Source organism: Pteropus alecto, unplaced genomic scaffold (genome assembly GCF_000325575.1).
Source record: "Pteropus alecto unplaced genomic scaffold, ASM32557v1 scaffold107, whole genome shotgun sequence".
Taxonomy (NCBI): Eukaryota; Metazoa; Chordata; class Mammalia; order Chiroptera; family Pteropodidae; genus Pteropus; species Pteropus alecto.
The window spans coordinates 1262346-1283801 of record NW_006440619.1 but is presented as its reverse complement, the minus strand read 5'-3'; the positions used below and the strand labels follow the sequence as shown (position 1 = coordinate 1283801).

Here is a 21456-nt window from a genome sequence, read left to right as displayed (position 1 = left end):
AAAGCCTGTGTTGTCCAATTTACACAAAAATCCTCATCTATTTCTTTGTCTTCCTAGGTTTAAAGTTTCTTTTCATCAAGTAGGACTTCATGAAAGTACTACCCCTTGAAGAAACAAAAACCCAGATGATTTCTTTTTCAACTATTATTTTCGTTTTAATTGCAACATTATTATTTCCAACTAATTTCCATAGCAAAAATCCACACTTTCAGTTTATATTATGGGCTAAACTAGCTTTTGTGGACTGATCTGAGGATCTACTCACTATACATAATGCCACTTCTATGGGAAAATTCACTCTGTGTTTCAAATAATTAACTTAAAAACGATCTTTTAGAATGCATCTTTTGAGTCAGCTGGGTATTATCTTTGTAACATAAAATTGCTCCCCAAGGCCCTGCTAATGAGAGAAAAATACAATTTTAGCTAATAGAACAATCACAGCAAAAAGGATTTTACTAGCAAAGTTAAGTATTAGATGAATAAAGATTAAGGTAAATATATCTAGGCATGAGTGATCACATTTTGGTTTTATTTGAATTAGTAAAAACTCAAAGTGAGCTGGCTATTAGAAATTAGATTAGAGGTTTCCTTTATAGTTAGTTGCTTCTTAAGAAACCCAAGAATTATCCTTGAGTTCTCCTCCTTCCTCATCCAGCTACCTTCCCCCCCCTAATCCTTACTATAATCTATCAACTGGCTTCTGTTAATGCAACCTCTAGAAATGTCTATCATACTCATCCATTTCTCTCTATTGCTATTATCTGCTTAAGTTTGAGCTTCTCTCAGACTGTTACAATAGCCTCCTAATTGGTTTTCTTCACTCAAGCCTTTTTATTCTTCAGTCCATCCTCCTTAACAATTTATCCCATCAGAGATCTCATCATGCTATCCATTTTTCTGTTTTAAAAAAAAAAATTTGGTCCAATGATATGGTTTTCGATATGTATTCCCCAAAATTTCCTTCGAGTGCAGTTAAGAAGGATAAGAGGTAGGAGAGGGAGAAAGGTATAAAGATTTTAGGACTCTGCAACCATGCATATCTGTTTCAATTAGAGAAATATTTTTTCCTCTATTTATTTATGCTTCCAAGCAAAGTTTCATTTCAAGCAAGGAGTCACTGTAATCATTTGAAAAACACTAGTCCATAGGACATAGCAAAATTCCTTAGCATGCCATATAAGTTCCTCCATGACTTGGCACCTGCCCACCTTTCCAGCCCTTATCTGTTTTCTTCTCACCCTGGAGCTCTTCTTCCCCCACCCCCACACACATGCACATAATCGCTAAAGCTCACATACTATTTACATCAATTTGTTCATCTTTCCCACAATAAGAAATGCTTTTTCATATCTGCCTAAAATGCTATTCCCATTTCCCTTAAGTGCCTGGTGAACTTCTACTTGTCCTGTAAGATGTATTTCAAATGGCACTTCCTTTTTACAGCCTTCTCCATCTCTCCCAGAAAGGTATGGTGATTAACTAACTACTTTGGTTTTCTGGGGAATGTCCTAGGTTTTAGGTCCTGTGTCCCTCAATACCAGTCAAACTGGGATAGTTAGTCACCCTGCAGAAAGAGTTAGCCATTTCCTCCTTTCAGTTACTACAGCCCTTTGTTCATACACTTATTTTCATGCTGTATGGTGAATATTGTTACTCTTAACAGGTCTCCTATCCTGGACTCTGAAGGTGGGAATTGTGTCTTGACCTTTAGATTTCATGGTAATTCGCTCAAAATAGGTGTTCAATACATGTTTTATTGCCGAATGAAATGAGAGCCAAAATGTATAAATAAATTTAACTGAGCTGGGAATATAACAGACTTTGATATATAAAGTATTAAAGCTCAGAGCCTAAAATAAACTATTAAACATATAAGAAGATAAAGAATGACAAAAGCAGTTTTTCTGAGTTGAACAGAACTGACATATGGTAACTTCTGACTATCCACTCCTCAGTGTGGAAAAAGGAAGAGAGCTCTGTAAGCAGTGTATGTAAGCAGATGCCATTTAAAGGAAGGGAGACTGAAAAAGAAAGATGATTACAACATGGTAATCTGTGTTGGGCATGCCCACAGAAGAAGGGGAAGAACAAGTGCTCTCTGGAACTTGAAACATAGTTCATAACCTTAGTATTCTCTGACTTTGAACAGAGAAAGTGCTCTTGTTTAATCTTCTACACCATTGAACAAGGTCTGCTTAATTCCTAAGGTGAGGCAGTATAGGTCTTTGACCTACTGACCTTATTTATAATGTTAGAAAGATAACCTTTGGCCAAAAAATGGTGCCCTTCTTCGTTGTGATATGCCTAGAATTTTGTGATGTTCTGGAATTTTTAATAATTCAAATCTGTTGGCAATAACACACAAACATCACAATTTACAGTGACCTCAATGATAAACTATATCTAAGTACTCGGAGCACTAAAACTACTTTACGCAGTTAAGGAAATAATTTAAATTATATTATTGACAATTTCTTCAGTTAAAAAAGATCAAAGCAGTCATCTTAGATGTTACCATTTTCCTCAAAACAATGCATATGTAACTAATAAATTTTTGTTAAAGTAGTTTTGAAATAGGACTAAGCATTTAATTAAAAAGCTTCAGTTTGTGATTTCGGTTCATTATAACAGTTTATAAAGTTTAGGTTAAGATGTTAAAAAAGAAAACCAGAGGACTTAAATGGAAATGTGTTAGTAACCATGAGAGTCTCCAGCACTGATATAAAGACTCACTTAACAAAGATGATAGTGTAGTATGAACATTTCCTTCTAAGTTGAATATTTGGGACTCGAAACACATTTTTCTGTGGATATCCTGTTATAAATGGTGAATAGGCTTCCAGGCTGCCTCATAAAAATGTATTTAACATACAATGTAGTTTAACTACGAGCCCGAGAGAGCTATTCATCTATATCTCAATATCTTTAAAAAAACATTATGTCCATGAGAATTGTTAATAGCTAACATTTATCGAATGATTACTATTAGCTCACTTAATCCATACCACGACTCCCTGAGGTAAACACAATTATGATTCCCAATTGACAGATAAATAAACCAAGGCCCAATATCACACAACTAGCAATGAGGGAGTCAATATTTGAATCCAAGGAGTGTGAGTCCAAAGGCTATGCTCCTGACTACTGCAAAATACCACCTTCTACTGTTCCCAGTCTCTGAGGTAGGAATTCTCCTACCAGAGGGAGACAAGGGCTCTTCAAGAAATGAGGTACACTGAGCATGAGCAACTCTGCCTCTGCCTCTAAAGAGGAAATAAGCCCTTTTGAGGTTAATCATTTTTTATTTGCTTAGAAATGGGGAACAAAGGGCAAGGGGGTTCACATCATATTCACCAGTGTCCCTATATGTGTTGGGAGTTTATAAGCAGCTTGTACTCTGGTTGTTGCTTACAACATACTGTTGTCCTGGCTCCTTTTTCATTTTAGAATTTCCAACTACCTTTTAGTGTTTTATGAGAGAGATTTGGCAACGAGTGACTTGACACCTTATGACATAGTTTACTCATGACCTGGGATTTCAGAGGTTAAAGGCCATTGTGTATTGCTGTCTCTGAAGTGTTTTTGGATTTCATAAAAGGCCCTGACATTTCTTTATTTCTAAGAAGAGGGTAAGTGGGGCCAAATCTCCAAAAAGGAAATTACTATACATAACTAATATTGTATTCCATACTTTGACTTATTCAACCCAACAGTCCAATGTGACAACTGAATAAGTAATGTGGTTTAATTTAGCTCCCTACTTGTCCTGCATAGTAGTTTTCATCTGTCACCAAATGATGGGGGAGGGGGGCTTTGTTGTTTAATCCTTAAAAAGTCATTTAAAATGAATCTATTATAGATCTACCCCTTATAGGTTGATGGTAAAAGGTAATTAGGTACCACTGACTGATTAGGTGTTGGCCTAGCTTTAGAGTGCTCCTTTCAAGAATAAAAGGACTGGCCACTGCCACAAAATAAATTCCAGATGACTCTGACAATGCATGTGTTCATTCTACTCTCTCTGGATTAATAGTGCTTGTCAAGAAACGTAGAGCAGGCTATGTATTCAGAAAGCAACTCTCAGCAGCCCAAGCAGAACCCAAAGTTTAGATTCACAGGGGATTTGGAAGTGAGAGTACAGGCAGGTATAGAGATAGAAAGGGAAGGAAAGTGAAATGGAGCAGGAGGAGAAGCTGTGAGAAGCAGAGGGAGGAGAACATAGGGGAAAGACAGAGGCCAAAGGACAATGAGAAGAGAAGGTGGCTGGTAGAATAAAAAGGAAAAAAATGAAGATAAAGGCTACAAAGTCAGGGAGGTCAAAGGGACCTGATCCTAGGTCCCATTCTTCTACTGCCCCATATCTCTGGTCCTTTTTACATAAAATGCCTCAAAATATTGTCTATATTTGGTATATTGACTTCCTCACCTCCCATTTTCTCTTCAACCCACATTTGATTTCTATTTCTAAGGTACCATTTAACCTTGTACATTTGTTCATATCTCATTTTGGAATATTAGAGAAGAAAGGGACTAACTCCTTGATTCCTTTGGGCTTTTTCAAATAACTATATTAGGATCAAAACAGCCAGACTGTGATATGATTTGTGAAACATGTATTTTCAGTTACATAACCTGGTTTCAAATTCTATTTTATAAGTAGTTCATCAGCTGAACAGCTCTTTACACCATAACATACAATTCTTCCCATCATACCACAGAGTGTAGACCACAGGCCCTTGCAGGAGTTTTATCTCTGTAGTGCTCTTCCCTGGCTTCTCCTCAAGATTCATGTCAGAGTGGGGCTGTCCACTCCCACATGCAGCATGTTTCACATCATGATCAAGTATCTTTGCTTGGTAGGAAAAGGGAAATCTTTCCCTTTCTATGAGATATATTGTGAGAAACAGATTTATTCAGGAGGTGATGAGAGATGTCTCTGAGACACTTTCTGAAGATCACTCTTCTAGAAGCACTCCTAAAGGCAACACACACCCAAAACCATGGCTCTTCCAGCAGTCATGGAAGGCTGTAGGCTGTCTATAGACTAAGAACACAGAATCAGAGCAAGAGGACCTATGAGCTTCCTTTTTTATTTAAGCGAATCTCATGTGGAAACTCAATACAGAGAACAAATTAAAGAGGAACTGTTCTGGTGGAATCAAGAGCCATGTGACCTACCCCTTGGGCCCTTTAAGCACAAGGAATGCCATGGAATTCTGGGGTTGATGGGCAACCAATAACCTCATCAAATTCCACTTGTTTGAAGTCATAAGGAAATGGAGACCCGGTGAGAAGTAATCTATACAAGGTCATGGAGCTTTTGACTTATAGACCTAGGAAGAGATTTCATTCTTCAACTCATAATATGTATAGTTGGTAGCAACACTATACAGTTCCTTGTCTGGCCCCCTCACATTCATTTATTGATGAAAAATGCTGATAAATTTTGCTACTTGATCACTGGCTCAATTCTTTATATAAAAAAAGAGGAACAAAAAGAAGTGGAAAGAGGATGAGGAGAGGGAGAAAGGAAGAAAAGAAGGAAGGAAGGAAGGAAGGGAGGAAGGAAGGAAGGAAGGAAGGAAAGAAAGAAAGAAAGAAAAAGAAAGAAAGAAAGAAAAAGAAACAAAGAAACAAAGAAAGAAACAAAGAAACAAAGAAAGAAAGAGAAGTTGCAACATAAAGGTCAGCCTGGTTTTGGAGATAATGTTAGAACACCGGTTCTCTTGGCTACAGGGATAACACTGCCTTAATCAGGTTAACTTTCTCTGCTGAGAGGCTTATGTAAGACATCTCAGAGTATCCTTTTATCATAAAGCAAAGGGTCTTCTAAAATGTCACAACCAGGTTGGAAAAGTATATTTCAAAATGATGACAACGGTCAGAAATGATCTTATTTATCACCAAAACCGTGATTTTCTTGGTGAGCTCATTTTTCATTGGCAAAAGCGCAGACTTAAAAAGTCATAGAATAAGATATGTAATTGGGCATTTCAGTTGGCAAATGCCTATCATCACGTCACACTCCATGATTTGCCTATTTAGAATGAACTTTGATTTTGAGGACTGACCTGCTTAGTTAGAAGTCTGGTACCTATGAGGGCTCTACAGGGTTGCTTACATTTCCTAGGTGTTTAGTGATTTGTGACACCACAGCCCCAAGCACATATGTGTTGGACCTATACCCTATGCAGCAGAAGGCAATAGTAAACCACTGCGTTTTCCTTTCTCAATCTTTATCTTTCTTGTCTTTTTTACTTTGAAAACCCTATGATGATTCTGTTCACTCATTCATAGGGTCACCAGAAGTTGGAACACAGCATGTAACAACCTATTAAGACATTAGGCATTTGTACCCTTGGCTTATTCCCAAGCCATTTAAGGACACGGAAGAATGATTAGATAAAATAGTAGGATAATGGAATATCGGTCTTGGCCAACAGTAGGTCTCGAGGCAAATTTTCAGTCTTTCTTTCTCCCTCTTCACCTGGCTAGAGTCTCTTAGATTTTAGTTTGTCATGGAATCTATTTCTCCTTTGGCTGTCTTCTGGGTCATAACTCACCAGTCTGAGCTGTCTGCTTCTGAGTTACAATCTAAATGAGACTTTCTTATGGCTAGGTCCCATTTTCCTATGCTAAATCCTTGATAATCAATGATTCTTAAGAACTATCTATCTTTTGACGGGCAATATTTTTTTTTTATTAAAAAGAAACCATTTTACTATTCTATAATTATTTTAGTTGCAGTTATCCCAACTTGCCCCTACTTTTAAGCATAAGTTTGCCCTCAAAGTAGGAGGAGTGTCAACAAACCATCAATAAACCTTGCTGTTCCATAGTGGCTTACAGAAAAAGAAGGGAATGCTCCCTGCTCTTCCTGAAATACATTCAAAATAATATTGACTGAGTGGCAAAGTACGCTTGCTTCTCTGGAACTCAGGAAGTTTATGTCTGACTTTAATTCCAAATGAGCACGGGCCATCAAACCCAGACATTCCAATCCACAACACAGGTTCCAGTGGCTGGAGGGAGCTAGAAGTACTTTGACCCTTAGTTGCTGCTTTTTAGTTGCTAGAGATTCTTTTCTTCTTTACTAGCTTTTCTAGACAAACAAGCTAACCAGTGCTTTAATTGTGAGGCAAGGAGAAATAGCAAGTCTCCTAGTGTAGACAACAGATCTGAATTTATATTTCTGCCCTCCCTTCTTCTCCCTGGCCATACAGGTACTACACTCCTAATCATGAGTAGTCAGACTGATGGTTTTATTATCACCAATATGTGCTATATACTCAACAGCTAGCACATTTTAATGATGAACTCCATTTTCAGGAGAAGCAAAATTGAAAAAGAAAATGGCATACTATGGAGGTATATGCTGAACTAATGTCATTTGTTTTTGATAGTGTTAATGGAGTGGTAAATCAGAGAATGTCATATAGTGCATCAGGATTTCAACAGGCTTTGACAGAGTTACTCATGACACTTATTTAGATGAAATGAAGAAATGTGGACAGAATGATAGTGTGAATAACCAGTTAAACAACCATGCTCAAAAAGGGCTGATGAAGAATTATTTTTCAATCTAGACAGGGTTCTATAAAGGACTTGCCACAGAGCTTTGCATTTGGTCTACTCCTTGGTGTGGAAATCTGAAGTCATTATTCTTAAAGCTCGACAGGTGATTCTAAAGCACAGTCAAGGAGGAGAATCATAGGTATAGGATCACTGGTTCACATATTATACTACATACTATACAGATACCAGTAACCATCACATATTATACTACATATTATACAGATGCCAGTAACTATCTTTCAAAAATCCAATGTTTGATACAGTTTCACAGATGTTTAAACCAAGGTTAGAAAGAAAACACTTAAAGTTTATTCCAACTAGGATAAAAGCTCGGAAAATTACACATAAAAAAGGGCTTCACTCACAGGGTCCAGTGGGGCCCTCAACTGGATGTCAGTGAACCATTTCACAAATACCAAATTCCATCAAAACTCACTGACAAGAACAGCCCCGTTATGTGTGGATGCAAAATCAACAAAGAGGCGCTCTTTTGGTGCTGAGAAAAAAAAAAAACAAACCAAAGATTTGTTTTATGGAAATGATTGTGCCTCCTTATTTAGAATCAGGTCATTATAATCATAGGTTTTCAATTATATCTTCAATTAACAAAAAAAGGCAGGTTGATGAGCAGAACACCAACATTTGATTTGCATATCCAGAGAGAAAGTTCTATTTTAACCCCAGTCACTTTGGCAAACAGAAAGAACAAGACATGTTATTACTGGAAATGGCACTAAAAATGTCCATGGGTCACAGAATAACATGTCCAAGGTCAATTATGTTGAGTGTAAAGACTTCAGGCAGTGGAGGAAGGAAGAAGAAGCTTGTCTCCTCTCTGTCTCTGGAAGAGTACCAACCTCATAACATCAGTAGAGTTAATAACTCTCTGACCTTTAAAGGGAATTTTTTAAATGAGGAAATTAGATCAATTAGTACAGAGCAATTTACATTTAAAAAAATCTCAACCACTTTATAACTGAGGGTGGGGGGAGTAGCTAATTCCTGTGTCAATTATATGTTAGGCAATATTCATAGTGTGTGCTCAGTTGAAACTGACACAACAAAGACACACACACACAAAAAAAAACACAGTGAAAGAAAATCAACTTTCAAATGTATAGCCCCAGATTCCCCTTTAACCTCTTCTGTTCTGTGTTATCTGTTCCCGATAATTTAACTGAATTGTGCAGAAGCCTCCACTCCTTAAGGGGATGGGAGTGTAACTAATGTAGAGGAGAAGTTCTTGGGGAAGTGGGGAGAATCCAATCTTCCTTCATGGATGGATAAAAAGCACTCTAAAGATGCTTTCAACCTTTTTACTTTCTCACATTTTTATTCATATATAAATGTTTCTCTCTCTATATATATTTCCTACTATGAGCTAGACACTGTGCTAGGTGATTTGCATGCATTATTTCATTTGGTTTTCACATTAATTTTGCAAGATAGATATTGTCCTCATGTTAGATGAAGCAGGTTTATAAAGGTTTTAAGTGACTTGCTGAAGGTCACAGAGCTTATAGGTTGTGGAGCCAGGATACACCCAGATGTGCCTGACTACATGGGCCAATTTTTTTTTTTCACGTCAACATGCTACCTTCTACTCTACAACTTTGTCTTCCTTCCTCTTATTTGCTTTTTTCCTCTTTAAACCCTAAACTGGTGGATGGGTGGTAGTATTGGAAGAATTTTAAAGAAAGGAGAACTAACTTAGTTCTCCTTATATCTCTCCTGAAGCTGTGTAATTTTCTATTTCCCCACACATGGCTTGTCACCAGCATCCAAGAAAGCATAGGCTTCCTATGGGCTCATGTTATGTTTTTCTTTCCAATCTCTCCATGGTTTCAGTGACTACATTTTTAAAATCCCAAATAAGGACACATAGCCTGAGACACTGTGTTTTCTTTAAGAAAACATGAGGGCAATACATTTAAAATCAAAACTGAAAAAGTTCTCATGGCGCCTAGCAGAGAGATAGAGGGCTGGTTCAATATTGGATACGCTGATTGATTAACTGTAGGTTGATCATACATGGCGAGTAATGAGCAAAGTTAGAGTAAATACTTATCAGTGGAATTCAACAGGGTGGTCTTTCTGACAGATCTTTTTGTTATAGCCTTAATGTAGGCTTCCTGAACCCGGTGTCTTGTTAATCTGCAAGTACTTGTTTAGATACAAAGCTGTGGATTCTAAGAGACAAATTGTTAATTATGAGTGCTAATCCCAGGCTAGAAGATGCCTACAAAGATTAAAACTTGTTTTCTTTTTTCTAACGATTAACAGCCTAGCAAAAGAGATCAATTGTAATTGAGGAACTGAAGAAAGTGATAAACACATTACTGAGACCAACTGCTTTACAGAACCATTTATTTAATTCTTAAATTTTTCAGGTTGCAAATTACTCATTAAGAGGCAGAAAGTGAAATAGCCATAATCCATTCAGTGCCTTCGAACTCCAAAGATTTAGAGGAAGAAATCCATGGAAACAAGAGGCGTAATGTGTTCTTTAGCTGTTATTTCTTAATGGGCAAAGGTGGTTAAACAATGAGGACAACAAGTCTATGTAATTATCCTTATGTGCTGGTCCATAGGTCATGAGTGAGCTTGATTAAATTCATGGAGGGCTGACCCACAAATGGTGGAAAAATGCCCTTTCTTTTCCACTCAACCCTGCAGGCAGCTAATCAATGTGCACATCTCACTTCCAGATTGTTTCATGAGACCAGAGCAATAGTCTATAGGATTCATTAGGGCATTCAGTCCTATTTGTTGTTTTCTAATCAGTGCAGGGACTAGGACAGGAGACAAGTACCAGAGAAGAATTAGGAGGGGACAAAGAGGCTGTCTACTCCCTCTGTACATAGGGAATGCCACTCCCAATTGCAAAATGTTGAACTGCAAAAAATCTAGACAATTACTTTGCATGTTTCTTTACATGTATAAAAGCCACATATATTTGGCTTGAATATGGATTTTATAAGCTTAACATATAAACACTTAATTGTTTACTAAAGAGAATGGTTTTTATATACTAAACATGAAATTCAATTTTAGACTCTTAGTGGTAATGATGCAAACAACTTCCAAGATGCCTTTGGCACTGTAGGTCTAGTAAATTCACCTGCATGCATTTCTGAGCGTAGAATTTGAATCTGTGCATATTTCCTGTTTTCAGTAATGTGAAGACCTTTATACAACATAGCTTCTGGCTCACCCTTAGGCTGTCTACAAGAAAATTGCTAGTGGCTGATTTCTGTCCTGAGCAAACATTTCTTTCATATTCCTTTGCCTTTTCCTCTTATGATCAACAGCATATTTAAATAAAGATGGTGGCATTAGGCTATGAAATGGAGCTTTACTTTTTACAGAGGTAACCAGACCATGTAAGGATCGAACCTCTGATTCTACAATAGCAAACTGAGCTACCCAACACAAACTATTTTCAACTTGACAATCTAATTACGTTTGTAATTTCATCAGGCTGGCACAGTATCTATCCTGTATTCCATTCAATACCCACCTAGCTGTTGTTGCTCAATAAATCATAACTGATAATGAAATAAAATCTAATTTAAAAAAATATAGCTGTTCTGGAAATGCATTTACTTACTTTGTTAAAGTAATTATAAAGCAAATGTGTCCTAGATAGATTAACCATACATAGTATGTGATAAAAATACTCTTTTCTTCATACGTCTTGCTTTTTTTTAAAAAAAGCATTTTTTAATAGCAGAAAGCTATACTAAAAATTTTAAGGACCCCTGCCATTAGAAATACTGATATCAAAGCATTGGAAAAAACTGTTAGACACCTTAACAGAAACTGAAAATAACTCACAGTAATTTTGAAAATTATAACTTGGAACTTCTGTGTCATTTGTCTCAGCAAAGAGCCCTTTCTGGCTACTTTTGGTAGAGAGAAGAAATGACATTTGGCCTTTCCCTTACCTGAGGAAGAAGTACTTGAGTTTTCTTTTGACTTACCCTGAGTGGATTTTCATTAAGGTAGGGGGGTTCACCTTCTACCATCTCAATTGCCATAATCCCCAGAGACCAGATATCAACTTTCGGGCCATAGGCTTTTCGAGTCACCACTTCAGGTGCCATCCAATAGGGAGTTCCCACCATAGTGCTTCGTTTACTTTGCTCAGGGGTGATCTGAGCACAGAACCCAAAATCAGCTGCAGAGAAGAAAACTCAGTTAAAATCAGCTCAAATTATTTTTCTTTTACAAAAATTCATTTTCAGATATGCCTTTAGTTTCCTTTGTTAGACATTGAGCTTCCACAACTGCCTAGCTCATATCCTTTTGTTGCCTGATCTCACAGCTGGTCTTGATTTTAAGAGTCTGAAATAACTGACTGATGTGATATTTTTACTAGACTTCAGTCTGGTTCCCTCCAACACACAGAACCTTTCAGTTTTCTAATTAGTTATTTGTCATCCAGCAGATGGAAGACACTGGAAATTCTGAAATATTGAACCTCTCCAAATCTGGTCATAATCAGAACACAGCATTATTTTTTTAAATTTCAAACTGGGCTCTAAATACTTTCAAATCAATCACTTTCAGTAGCCACTTTCTTCTCAAAATAGGCAGTAAAAGAGCAGAAATCCCAGATACTCTCTCAAACACCATCTGAACAAAAATACCTACTCAATTTAACAGAGCCATCCATCCCAAGGAGAATATTGTCACTCTTTATGTCTCTATGGATCACTTGATTTGAGTGTAAGAAATCCAAAGCTTGGAGGCACTATTGAATCAGGAAAAAAAAGTTCTAATTATATCACAAATACTTTTTTTAAAAATTAAGTTTAATTTCTAGATAAATTTTGAGCAAGGGTATAAGTTTATGTTGTCAAGTAAAATAGATTACTAAATCTTTTAACACAATTTAAAAATCATTACCATCTATATCAATAATGCAATTTAGCATTATAATATGAAAGCTCCTGAGTCAGACTAGGACATGAAGAGTGATGTTGTGATAAGTAGCACTTATCATTAATACTGCAAAACTAACCAATTAATATAGTTGTACTTTGATCTACTTATCTGGAAGATATGGATTCAGTTAGGTCTCATACAGATATAGTAACCTTCTATGTCCATGGTATGATTTAATTCAGTAGGTCTGGAGTGGGACTGAGGAATCTGCACCCCAAGCTATTTCTGATGGACAACCAGGTTTGGGAACCAGTATCAAGTAGCTATAGGTATTTGTTTGGAAACGGCTTTGTACTGTAAGACTAGAAGATGGAAACAACAGGCTCGGGGTCAAATATCCTCCTGATTATTATACGTTTGATTTATTGCATGAATAGAATATACATGCATTTGGTAGTAAAGTGTGTGTGTGTGTGTGTGTGTGTGTGTGTGTGTGTGTGTGTGTGTTTGGGGAAGAGGGAATGAGAGGAAAGCAAGGGAGTAGGAAATTTAAGTTAACAATTTAAAATTTAAAAAAAAAGGCTAGCTGAAATTATTTGGTTTTATTTTATTTCTTACCATTGTTTTTCAAGTTTCCACGGGTCAGAGTTCCTAGTTGTGTCTACAGAAAAACTCACCACAATGAATGTGGTAGATGGTAATGCCTAAGATAAAATTCTAATAAAGAGTGTATATTTTTCATATTGAAAAACATTAATATAATAAAATATCCTTAGTATAGCTTGAAAATAGGGATATGACACTGTTATTGGAAAAGAGGCAGACACTTAGACCCACTGGAGAGCTACGAGAGAAATCTAGATTGTATTGTGAAAATAACTACTTTCTGGGCTGAGGGAGGACCCTGCTTAAATTGCCTTCTAGAAAATGATGTGATTATAATGTAGTCTGTATTTTTACGTGGCTCACATTACACATGCAAGACAAAATAACTATCATGTAAAAATTCCCCCAAAGTGGAAAGAAGTTCCACGCCAATATCACTGTTTTCCATATTTGCCAAGACTGCAGAATGCAGTCTTAAATATGGCACCTTGTGGATGGTATGATGGAACTCAAAAGATCCATAGCAAAGCAACTAAAATAAACAAGGAAAGGGAGGGAAGAGGGAGTCCTATTATGTTAGGATTTAAACTGAATTTAGGCTCTCCAATATTTTTCAGTAGGAAAGAAGTGGTATTACTACTTTCGTGTTCTAAACATTCTGAATAATCAGATAAAGAACAGCCAATTTTGGTGTTCTCATCAGCTAGAAATGTTCTATTTTCTTACCTCTCTGCAGACAGCTGCTATCTGTCCTTCATCCATACAGGTCTCTGTGACCACATCAGTCAAAGAGCCACCAGCCAAGTATTCCATGACTACCCATAGTTCATCACCCACTAAGTAGCTAAAACAAGAGAAGAAAAATACTTTGACTAAAGCCTAAGGAAATAGGGACTCTTCTAAATTAAGAAGGCCATTTGCGGTCAGTTTCTGCATTTGGTCATATTATATAACAAGAAGAAAACATGGTAACGAGATACTTCCTTAATGTTAAAAGAGAATATGCAAGGAAATCAAAGGATCATCAGATACGACTGTGCACCACGGAAGAAGGAAAATAGCAAGGAGGCCTCTTGTGACTGACTACTACATTCATTGTAAAAGCTAGTTTCAATGAACAGGATCAGTGAATAACCCTTTTGGATAATTCAAGCCACAATGTTGACTTCTTGGACTGAACTGGCCCATGGTAATCAGATTTATATACTATTTATTAAGATCCTGGCATTATTTTTCATCCTATTGAATTGATTACTAAAATATTTTCAAGCATTCACTGAATCAAAAAGATTCATGTTTGCAATGGATTTACTGTGCTGAGGTCTCAGTTCTAATAGAAGTTAGTTGTGACATTTTATGAAACATTGATTTCGACTGTAAAATTTGACCCTATTTTTTTCACCCTCCTTTCCTCTCCTTCTGTACCACTGGTCTACCTGGCATAAAACACAGAAAGCAAGATCTTAAGCTCATTGAGGTTATAGATCTAATCTTATTTCCTTTGTACCCCCCAGAGTACACAACACAGTGGTGCTAAACACTTATTGAAATTGAATGAGACAGATGTTAACCACAAGTGGAGTTAGTGCTGTCTTTAAATGCTTATTTATAACCCACTACTAATACCACTGATGAAAGATATTAATTACCTGGTCTAGGAAAAAGTTTTGAGATTAAAGTCTCAATTCCCTAGGCCTCACTGTCAGTTAATCACAAAGTGCCCATTAAAGCAGGGCCATTGTAGACAGCCTTCTTCACTTAGGCACCCAGAGACTGCACTGGCTCCATACAAACACAGGACGAAATGTTTAAAGCACTACCACTCTCTCCTATATGCAATAGGCTATTTCTTGCCAATATGGAGTCATGATCCTTTAAAGGAAATTACACAAACTACTCATGTTTAAAAGCAAGACTATAAAATGTCTTCAAATGTTTGATAGATGGACAAAGATAAATGGGTACAAGCTTAGCAATTGATCTGATATTCTACTGTTTTGTAGCATTTGAGAAATATTTGTTAGAATGGATGCTAAATGAATAGATCCTAAATAAAATAATTTGTCAAGAAAATGACATACCAGGAAGAAAACAAGTACATAATGAGAGAAAACACTTACCTATCTAAATAGTTAACAATATTGGGGTTCTTATTTTCCCTCATGACCAGAATTTCATTAATAATTAATTCCTTTTTGGGCTGTTGTTGAAGGTTCATCTGCTTTATGGCCACCTGAATGATGATTAAAATGCAAGAATGAATTATGATCATTAGACTAAACATAAACATCCATATTTTGGAGCATACCAATTCTTTATTTTACTAAGCTCTTTCTCCATGCAACAAACCCATTCCCCTTTTCTGTCGTTAATTATGAGTAAGCTATCCACTTCAGATATCCACTTTGGAAACCAATAAAGTAAACTCCACTGTCAACCCAGTGCTACCCATTTCTTTTTCAGGTATAGATGCCATCAAAGAGGAAACCAGTTCAATATGAATAAAGGAAAATTAAAATCAGGATTGAATGTTAGCTCCTACCTCTTGTCCTGTTGCAATGTCTAGAGCCGTATAAACAGTACCTGATGCCCTGTAAAGGTGAAAATCATCAAGTGAATAAGAAATCAAAGTGCTATCAATATATTTTTTTGGAAATGTAATTATTTTCAGAAAAGGTAAATCAGCAAACTCAAGATTAAAGTATGAAGTAAAAATGGAACAACCATTTTTTATAGTGATTGCACCTGAAATAATCACAATGTATCCCTTTTGGTGGGCTAGGAACTCCAGTCAGACTTTCTGGAAGCAGTGTTTGTGCCATAGCACCAGGAAGCAATGAATTGAGCAAAATGGCCTTGTTCCTTTTAGGAAACTCCTGGGACATTTTAAATATTCCTTGGATGTTGCAACAACAACCACTCTGGTCCCCTGATTAAAATGAAGTACAGTTTAGGAAAGAATATATTATTTTTTGCTTAGCCAACTGTAAATTAATCTTTTCTTCTAGCATGTGGACAGACAGGCTTTTTTTTTTTTTTGTATATTTCTAATTATTACGAATACCTTCATCTAACAAAGCAATCACTCTCAGTGCTGCACTTAGCTGTACTGTAGCAACATTAACCAATAACAATATGGCTTTACTGTTGAGCCATATTTTTTATTTTTGCTAAATTTCTTAACAGCTTCTACTATGAGGTTTCACTCCAGCCAACTATCCTTTTAACATGTATCATTCCTTAATTCTTGGTAGTACTCATGCTTCCATTTTAACTTTAATTACAGGGTTCCTTTGCTTTGCAAATAGAAATGGTCTCATAAACCTGAATTCACAGTAGTTTTCTGTGACACTCATGCATTCTGAACCTCCTTCCCACCTCCATCCCCAAGAAAAAAGAATAACCTAACCATTTTTGTGAAAGTGTTTGTAGTGATTAAAAGAATTAGCTTGGATAAAGATCAGTTCTGTGATTCACCAGACATAGTAATGTTCCAACATTTCTATCTAAACTTTCTGGTAATTGTTATTTCTCCTTTGTTCTCTATTTATTCCTTGCTGTTTTTGTTTGTTTGTTTGTTTGTTTGTTTGTTTTTGTTTTTGTTTGCGTTCAGGCATTCTTTTCTTATGTCAGCTATTTCCTTGTCATTATTCTCCCTGGATGAGCTAAAAATAGTTCTCACAGACCTAGAAAGTTTATTTTTCCTGTTCCTAAGGAATAAAATGGGTGATATACTATAAGAAATATTTAACTACTAATAGAGATTTGAGTTCTAATATTTGCCCTAACATTAAAAAGCTATGTGACCTTGGGCTAGTCACTTCCCCTCTCTGTGTTTCAGTCCCCTCATTTGGAAAATAGTGATCACAATAACAGTAAACATATATTGAGCATGTTATGTGAGTCAGACAGTGCACTAAGAACTTTATTTAAATTATATACTCCTTACCATATTTCTATAAGGCAAGTGCTAGTATCCCCATGTTATAGATAACATATCTGAGGCTCAAGGATATTAAGAAACCTGCTCAAGGTTATACAGTTTACAATCTAAGTCCATCTGATTCTCTGACTTGCAAAATATAGGATGTGAGTTATGTTATTTTTAAGGTTCTTTAACTCCATGATCTAGAATCTACAAACTGTACTGTTCTCCTCACTCTGCATAAATATTTAAATATCTATTGGAATTGACTGAGAAATTACTTAATCAATAGGCGCCACCCTAAACCAGGGTTTGATAATGTCAAAAATTCCTTAGGTTTGAGGTTTATATTAACAAATCAATTTCTTAATTTCATATGTTTGAGATTCTGGGTTCAGACCATGTAGTTGGTATTCAGTAAGTATTTGTTGAATGAACAAATTACTAAAAGTCTTTTCAAGCAAACATGTAAGAGCAATAAAACCTTTTATTTCTGTGAAGGAAACGTTTCTTCTTCTACTTAAATCTACATAAAACACTTCCTTATTGGAATAAGCTATCAGACATTCCTGATTACTGGGGCCAGTTTGTGATTTGCCTTTTTAAACTCAGAATTGCCTGAGTTAGAAGGAATAGATCACCTCAACCTGGTGTGTCTTTCAGCTGCATAAGCCCTGAACTACTTAAATCTATTGCAGAATAAGATTTAAAAATGCCTTTACTTGGTTTATTCCTATATACCTAGGCCACTTGCTCAATTCACACAGATGAAAAAAGTGATATCTGCAAAATGAGATAATATTATCTTTCTTATAGGACTACAGAGAATCAAATGTCAGAGTCTGCATAAGCATTTAGCCCTGTGCCCAGATCAGAGCTGATACTTAATATGGTAACTGCTATTATTGTCATTTTTGTTACTGCTGCTGTTATTGGTTTCACAGTAGAGGATGACTGATTTGTTGAGTTGTTAGTTGACCTTCCCAATCTTCTAGCCAAAATATTCTTGCTAATGTCCATCCTTATTTTCAAAAAGGACAAGGCCTGGTTTCCAAACAAGATGGAAGAGTAGGTAAAGGTTATCCTTGCCTCCTCTCATGACCAAATCAAAATTACAATGAAACCACAGAACAACCATCATTGAGAATCCCAGAAGGCTAGCTGAACAGAAGTCCTATAACTAAGGACTCACAAAAGAAGCCATGTGAAGACTAGTTAGAAGGGGCATAAACACAGAAAAGGCTGGTCCAAGACCCATGTGTGCCAGTTAAATATTTGGAGGGATATCTCAGCTGTAGAGGTCTGCCCTGAGGAGCAAGGAGTCCCAGACCCACACCAGGTTCCCCACCGCAGGGTTCCAGTGCCAGGAAGAGAAGTCTTCACAATTCCTGGCTGTGAAAATCGGTGGAAATTGTGGCTGAGAAAGACAGAGGGCAGCTGGAGTATTAGACATTCCTCTTAAAAGGCCTGCACATGGACATATTTGCTAACAGACTCACTCCCTCTGAGCTCTCATGATGGGGCAACATCTTGAAAGGTGCCAAGGACATATGGAGAGGAAATGAATAGTTTGGCTTTAGGGAGAGACATAGCGGGGCAGCTCTCTCCCAGACAGAAGTGCTGGCAGAGCCATTGTTCCTCTGTCGAGTCCTGCCCCAACTCAGCCTGCACACGTAGGCTGGTGCCATATCTGAGTCCCCATTAACTTGGCTAACACCATTCGCTCTGCCTTGGTGATTCCCTGAAACCCTACCCCATGCAACTTGCAGGCCCACCCAAGCCACTTTCAGTTCCTTTCCATACAAACAGCCTGTCTAGAATCATGCTGCAGATATTCCTAAAACTTCTCAAAAATTCACAAAACCAAAACAAGCAGCATCTGGCCTCAGTGCGCCTCATACCACTTGCTAAGCAGCCTCAAGCCTGGCACAAAAGGTGGCTGGCCTTGATTCATGGCTCAGCCTTTTCCTGGCACCAGCAAGCCCAGCAAAAGTGGCAACCATCTGCAGATGACTTTGTAGCACATACTAACTGCTCTGGGCAGGGGACATGCAGTGGTTGACCTTGGCCTGCACCAGAGCCCCTTCCAAGGAGGCCTCCAAACCAACACACCTGGAGTCCAGCTGAAGAGGACCACCCAACCATCTTCACAAATGATACACCCAAAGGGCAGACTCCATAGGCACTAAAGCCTTGCTAAATAGAACCCTGCTCCAAAGTATCAGCCCCAGCACAACAGCTCTCCACTGCAGTCATGGCCAGGCCTCAAAATCAATCTACCTAAGGGTTGACCCCTCCCACTAACATGTAAACAGCAACCAAGATTCAACTACAACAGGAGGGCACAAACAGCCCGCACAAGGGACACACCTGGAGCGGTTGGCTCAGGTGACCAGGAAAGACTGAGACACTGGACCCAACAGAACATCTACGACATAAGGCCACTCTTCTAAGATGGGGAGACATAGCATCTCTACCTATTACACAGAAACAAACACAGGGAGGCAGACAAAATGAGGAAACAAAGAACCATGTCCCAAATTTAAGAGTGAGACAAAGCTCCAGAAAAAGAACTAAACAAAATTGAATGGGCAATTTACCAGATGCAGAGTTCAAAACACTGGCAACAAATGAACAAGGACAAACAAACAGAGACACATGGACATGGACTATAGATTAGTGGTTACCAGAGGATAAGGGATGGGAGAGGAGTGGGGAGATAGGTGGAGTAAAGGGGGTCAAATATGTGGTGACAGAAAGAAATCTAACTATGGTTGGTGAACATACAGTATAAATATATATATATGCCTTACTGTTAAAGTGTACAGCTGAAACTTATTGGATTTAGTTAACCAATGTCAGCATAAAAAAATAAAAATAAAAACACTGATTAGAAAGATGCTCAATGATCTCAGTGAGAATTTCAACAAAAGGATAGGAGACACAAAATAATGGATATACGCAACATATAAAAACTCAGAAATGAAGAATATAATAACCTAAATGAAGAATATTTTAGGGGGAGTCGACCGTAGATTAGTTGAAGCGGACAATTAAATCAGTGATTTAGAAGATAAAGTAGCACAAAACACCCAATCAGAACAGTAACAAGAAAAAGAATCCAGAAAAAATGAAGATAGTTTAAGGAGCCTCTGAGACAACATCAAGCATACCAATTCAAATCGTAGGGGTACCAGAAGGAGAAGATAGAGAGCAAGGAATTGAAAACATATTGCAAGAAATAAAAATGGAAAACTTCCTTAACCTGGTGAAGGAAATAGACATACAAGTTCAGGAAGCACTTGTCCCAAACAAGTTGAACTCAAAGAGGCCTACAGCAAGATACATTATCATTAAAATGCCAAAGGTTAAAATACAGAATCTTAATATCAGCAAGAGAAAAGTAGTTAGTTACCTACAAGGGAGCTCCCATAAGACTGGCAGCTAATTTCTCAACAGAATCGTTGCAGGCCAGAAGGGATTGGCAGGAAAAATTCAAAGTGATGAGAAGCAAGGACCTACAACCAAGATTACTCTACCCAGCAAAGTTATTATTTAGAATTGAAGGACAGATAAAGAGCTTCCTAGCCAAGAAAAAGCTAAAGGAGTCCATCATCCCCAAACCAGTATTACAAGAGATGTTAAAGGGACTTCTAGAAGAGGGAGGAGAAGAAGAAGAAAAGATGAAAACATAAATAATAAAATGGCAATAATTACATATCTATCAACAATTACTTTAAATATAAAGGGATTAAATACTCCAATGAAAAGACATAAGGTGGCTGAATGGATAAGAAAACAAGCCCCTTACATATGCTGCTTATAAGAGACTCACTTTAGATCAAAAGAAACAGACTGAAAGAAAGGGATAGAAAAAGATTTCCATGAAAATGGAAACAAACAAACAAAAATCTGGGGTAGCAATACTTATACCAGACAAATAGACTTTAAGGCAAAGGCTATAACAAGAGACAAAGAAGGACCCAGTAATCCCACTTCTGGGTATTAATCTGAAGAAATCCAAAATACTACTTCAAAGGCACATGAGAATCCATATGTTCATTGCAGCATTATTTACAATAGCCAAGCTATGGAGGCAACCTGAGTGTCCATCAATAGATGAATAGATAAAAAAATGGTGGTACATATATACAATGGGATATTACTCAGCCATAAAAAAGAATGAAATGTTGCCATCTGCAACAATACAGATGGACCTAGAGGGCATTGTGGTGAGTGGAGTAAGTCAAACAGAGAAAGACAAATGCCATGTGATTTCACTTACATGTGGAATCTAAAGAATAAAATAAATGAAGAAACAAAACTGAAACAAACTCAGAGAATATTTTGATGGTTGCCAGATGGGAGAAGGTTGGGGGAATAGGTGAAAAAGAGGAAGAATTAAAAAGTATAATTTGGTGGCCAAAAAATATATGGAAACATGCTCAACATTACTA

At 37.1% G+C, this 21456-nt stretch overlaps 1 protein-coding gene across 1 annotated transcript in view; it reads right to left on the bottom strand.

The window, feature by feature from the left end:
- The window catches only part of PAK3 (p21 (RAC1) activated kinase 3), a 289996-nt gene that overhangs the window by 20696 nt on the left and 247844 nt on the right, over positions 1–21456 (bottom strand). Inside the window, exons 11-15 of the mRNA XM_025050559.1 lie at positions 15617–15665; positions 15195–15307; positions 13801–13918; positions 12235–12334; positions 11562–11758 (exon numbers count right to left, since the gene is read on the bottom strand). Of these exons, the coding sequence (XP_024906327.1) occupies positions 11562–11758; positions 12235–12334; positions 13801–13918; positions 15195–15307; positions 15617–15665 (577 nt within the window). The remainder of the gene's footprint in view (positions 1–11561; positions 11759–12234; positions 12335–13800; positions 13919–15194; positions 15308–15616; positions 15666–21456) is intronic.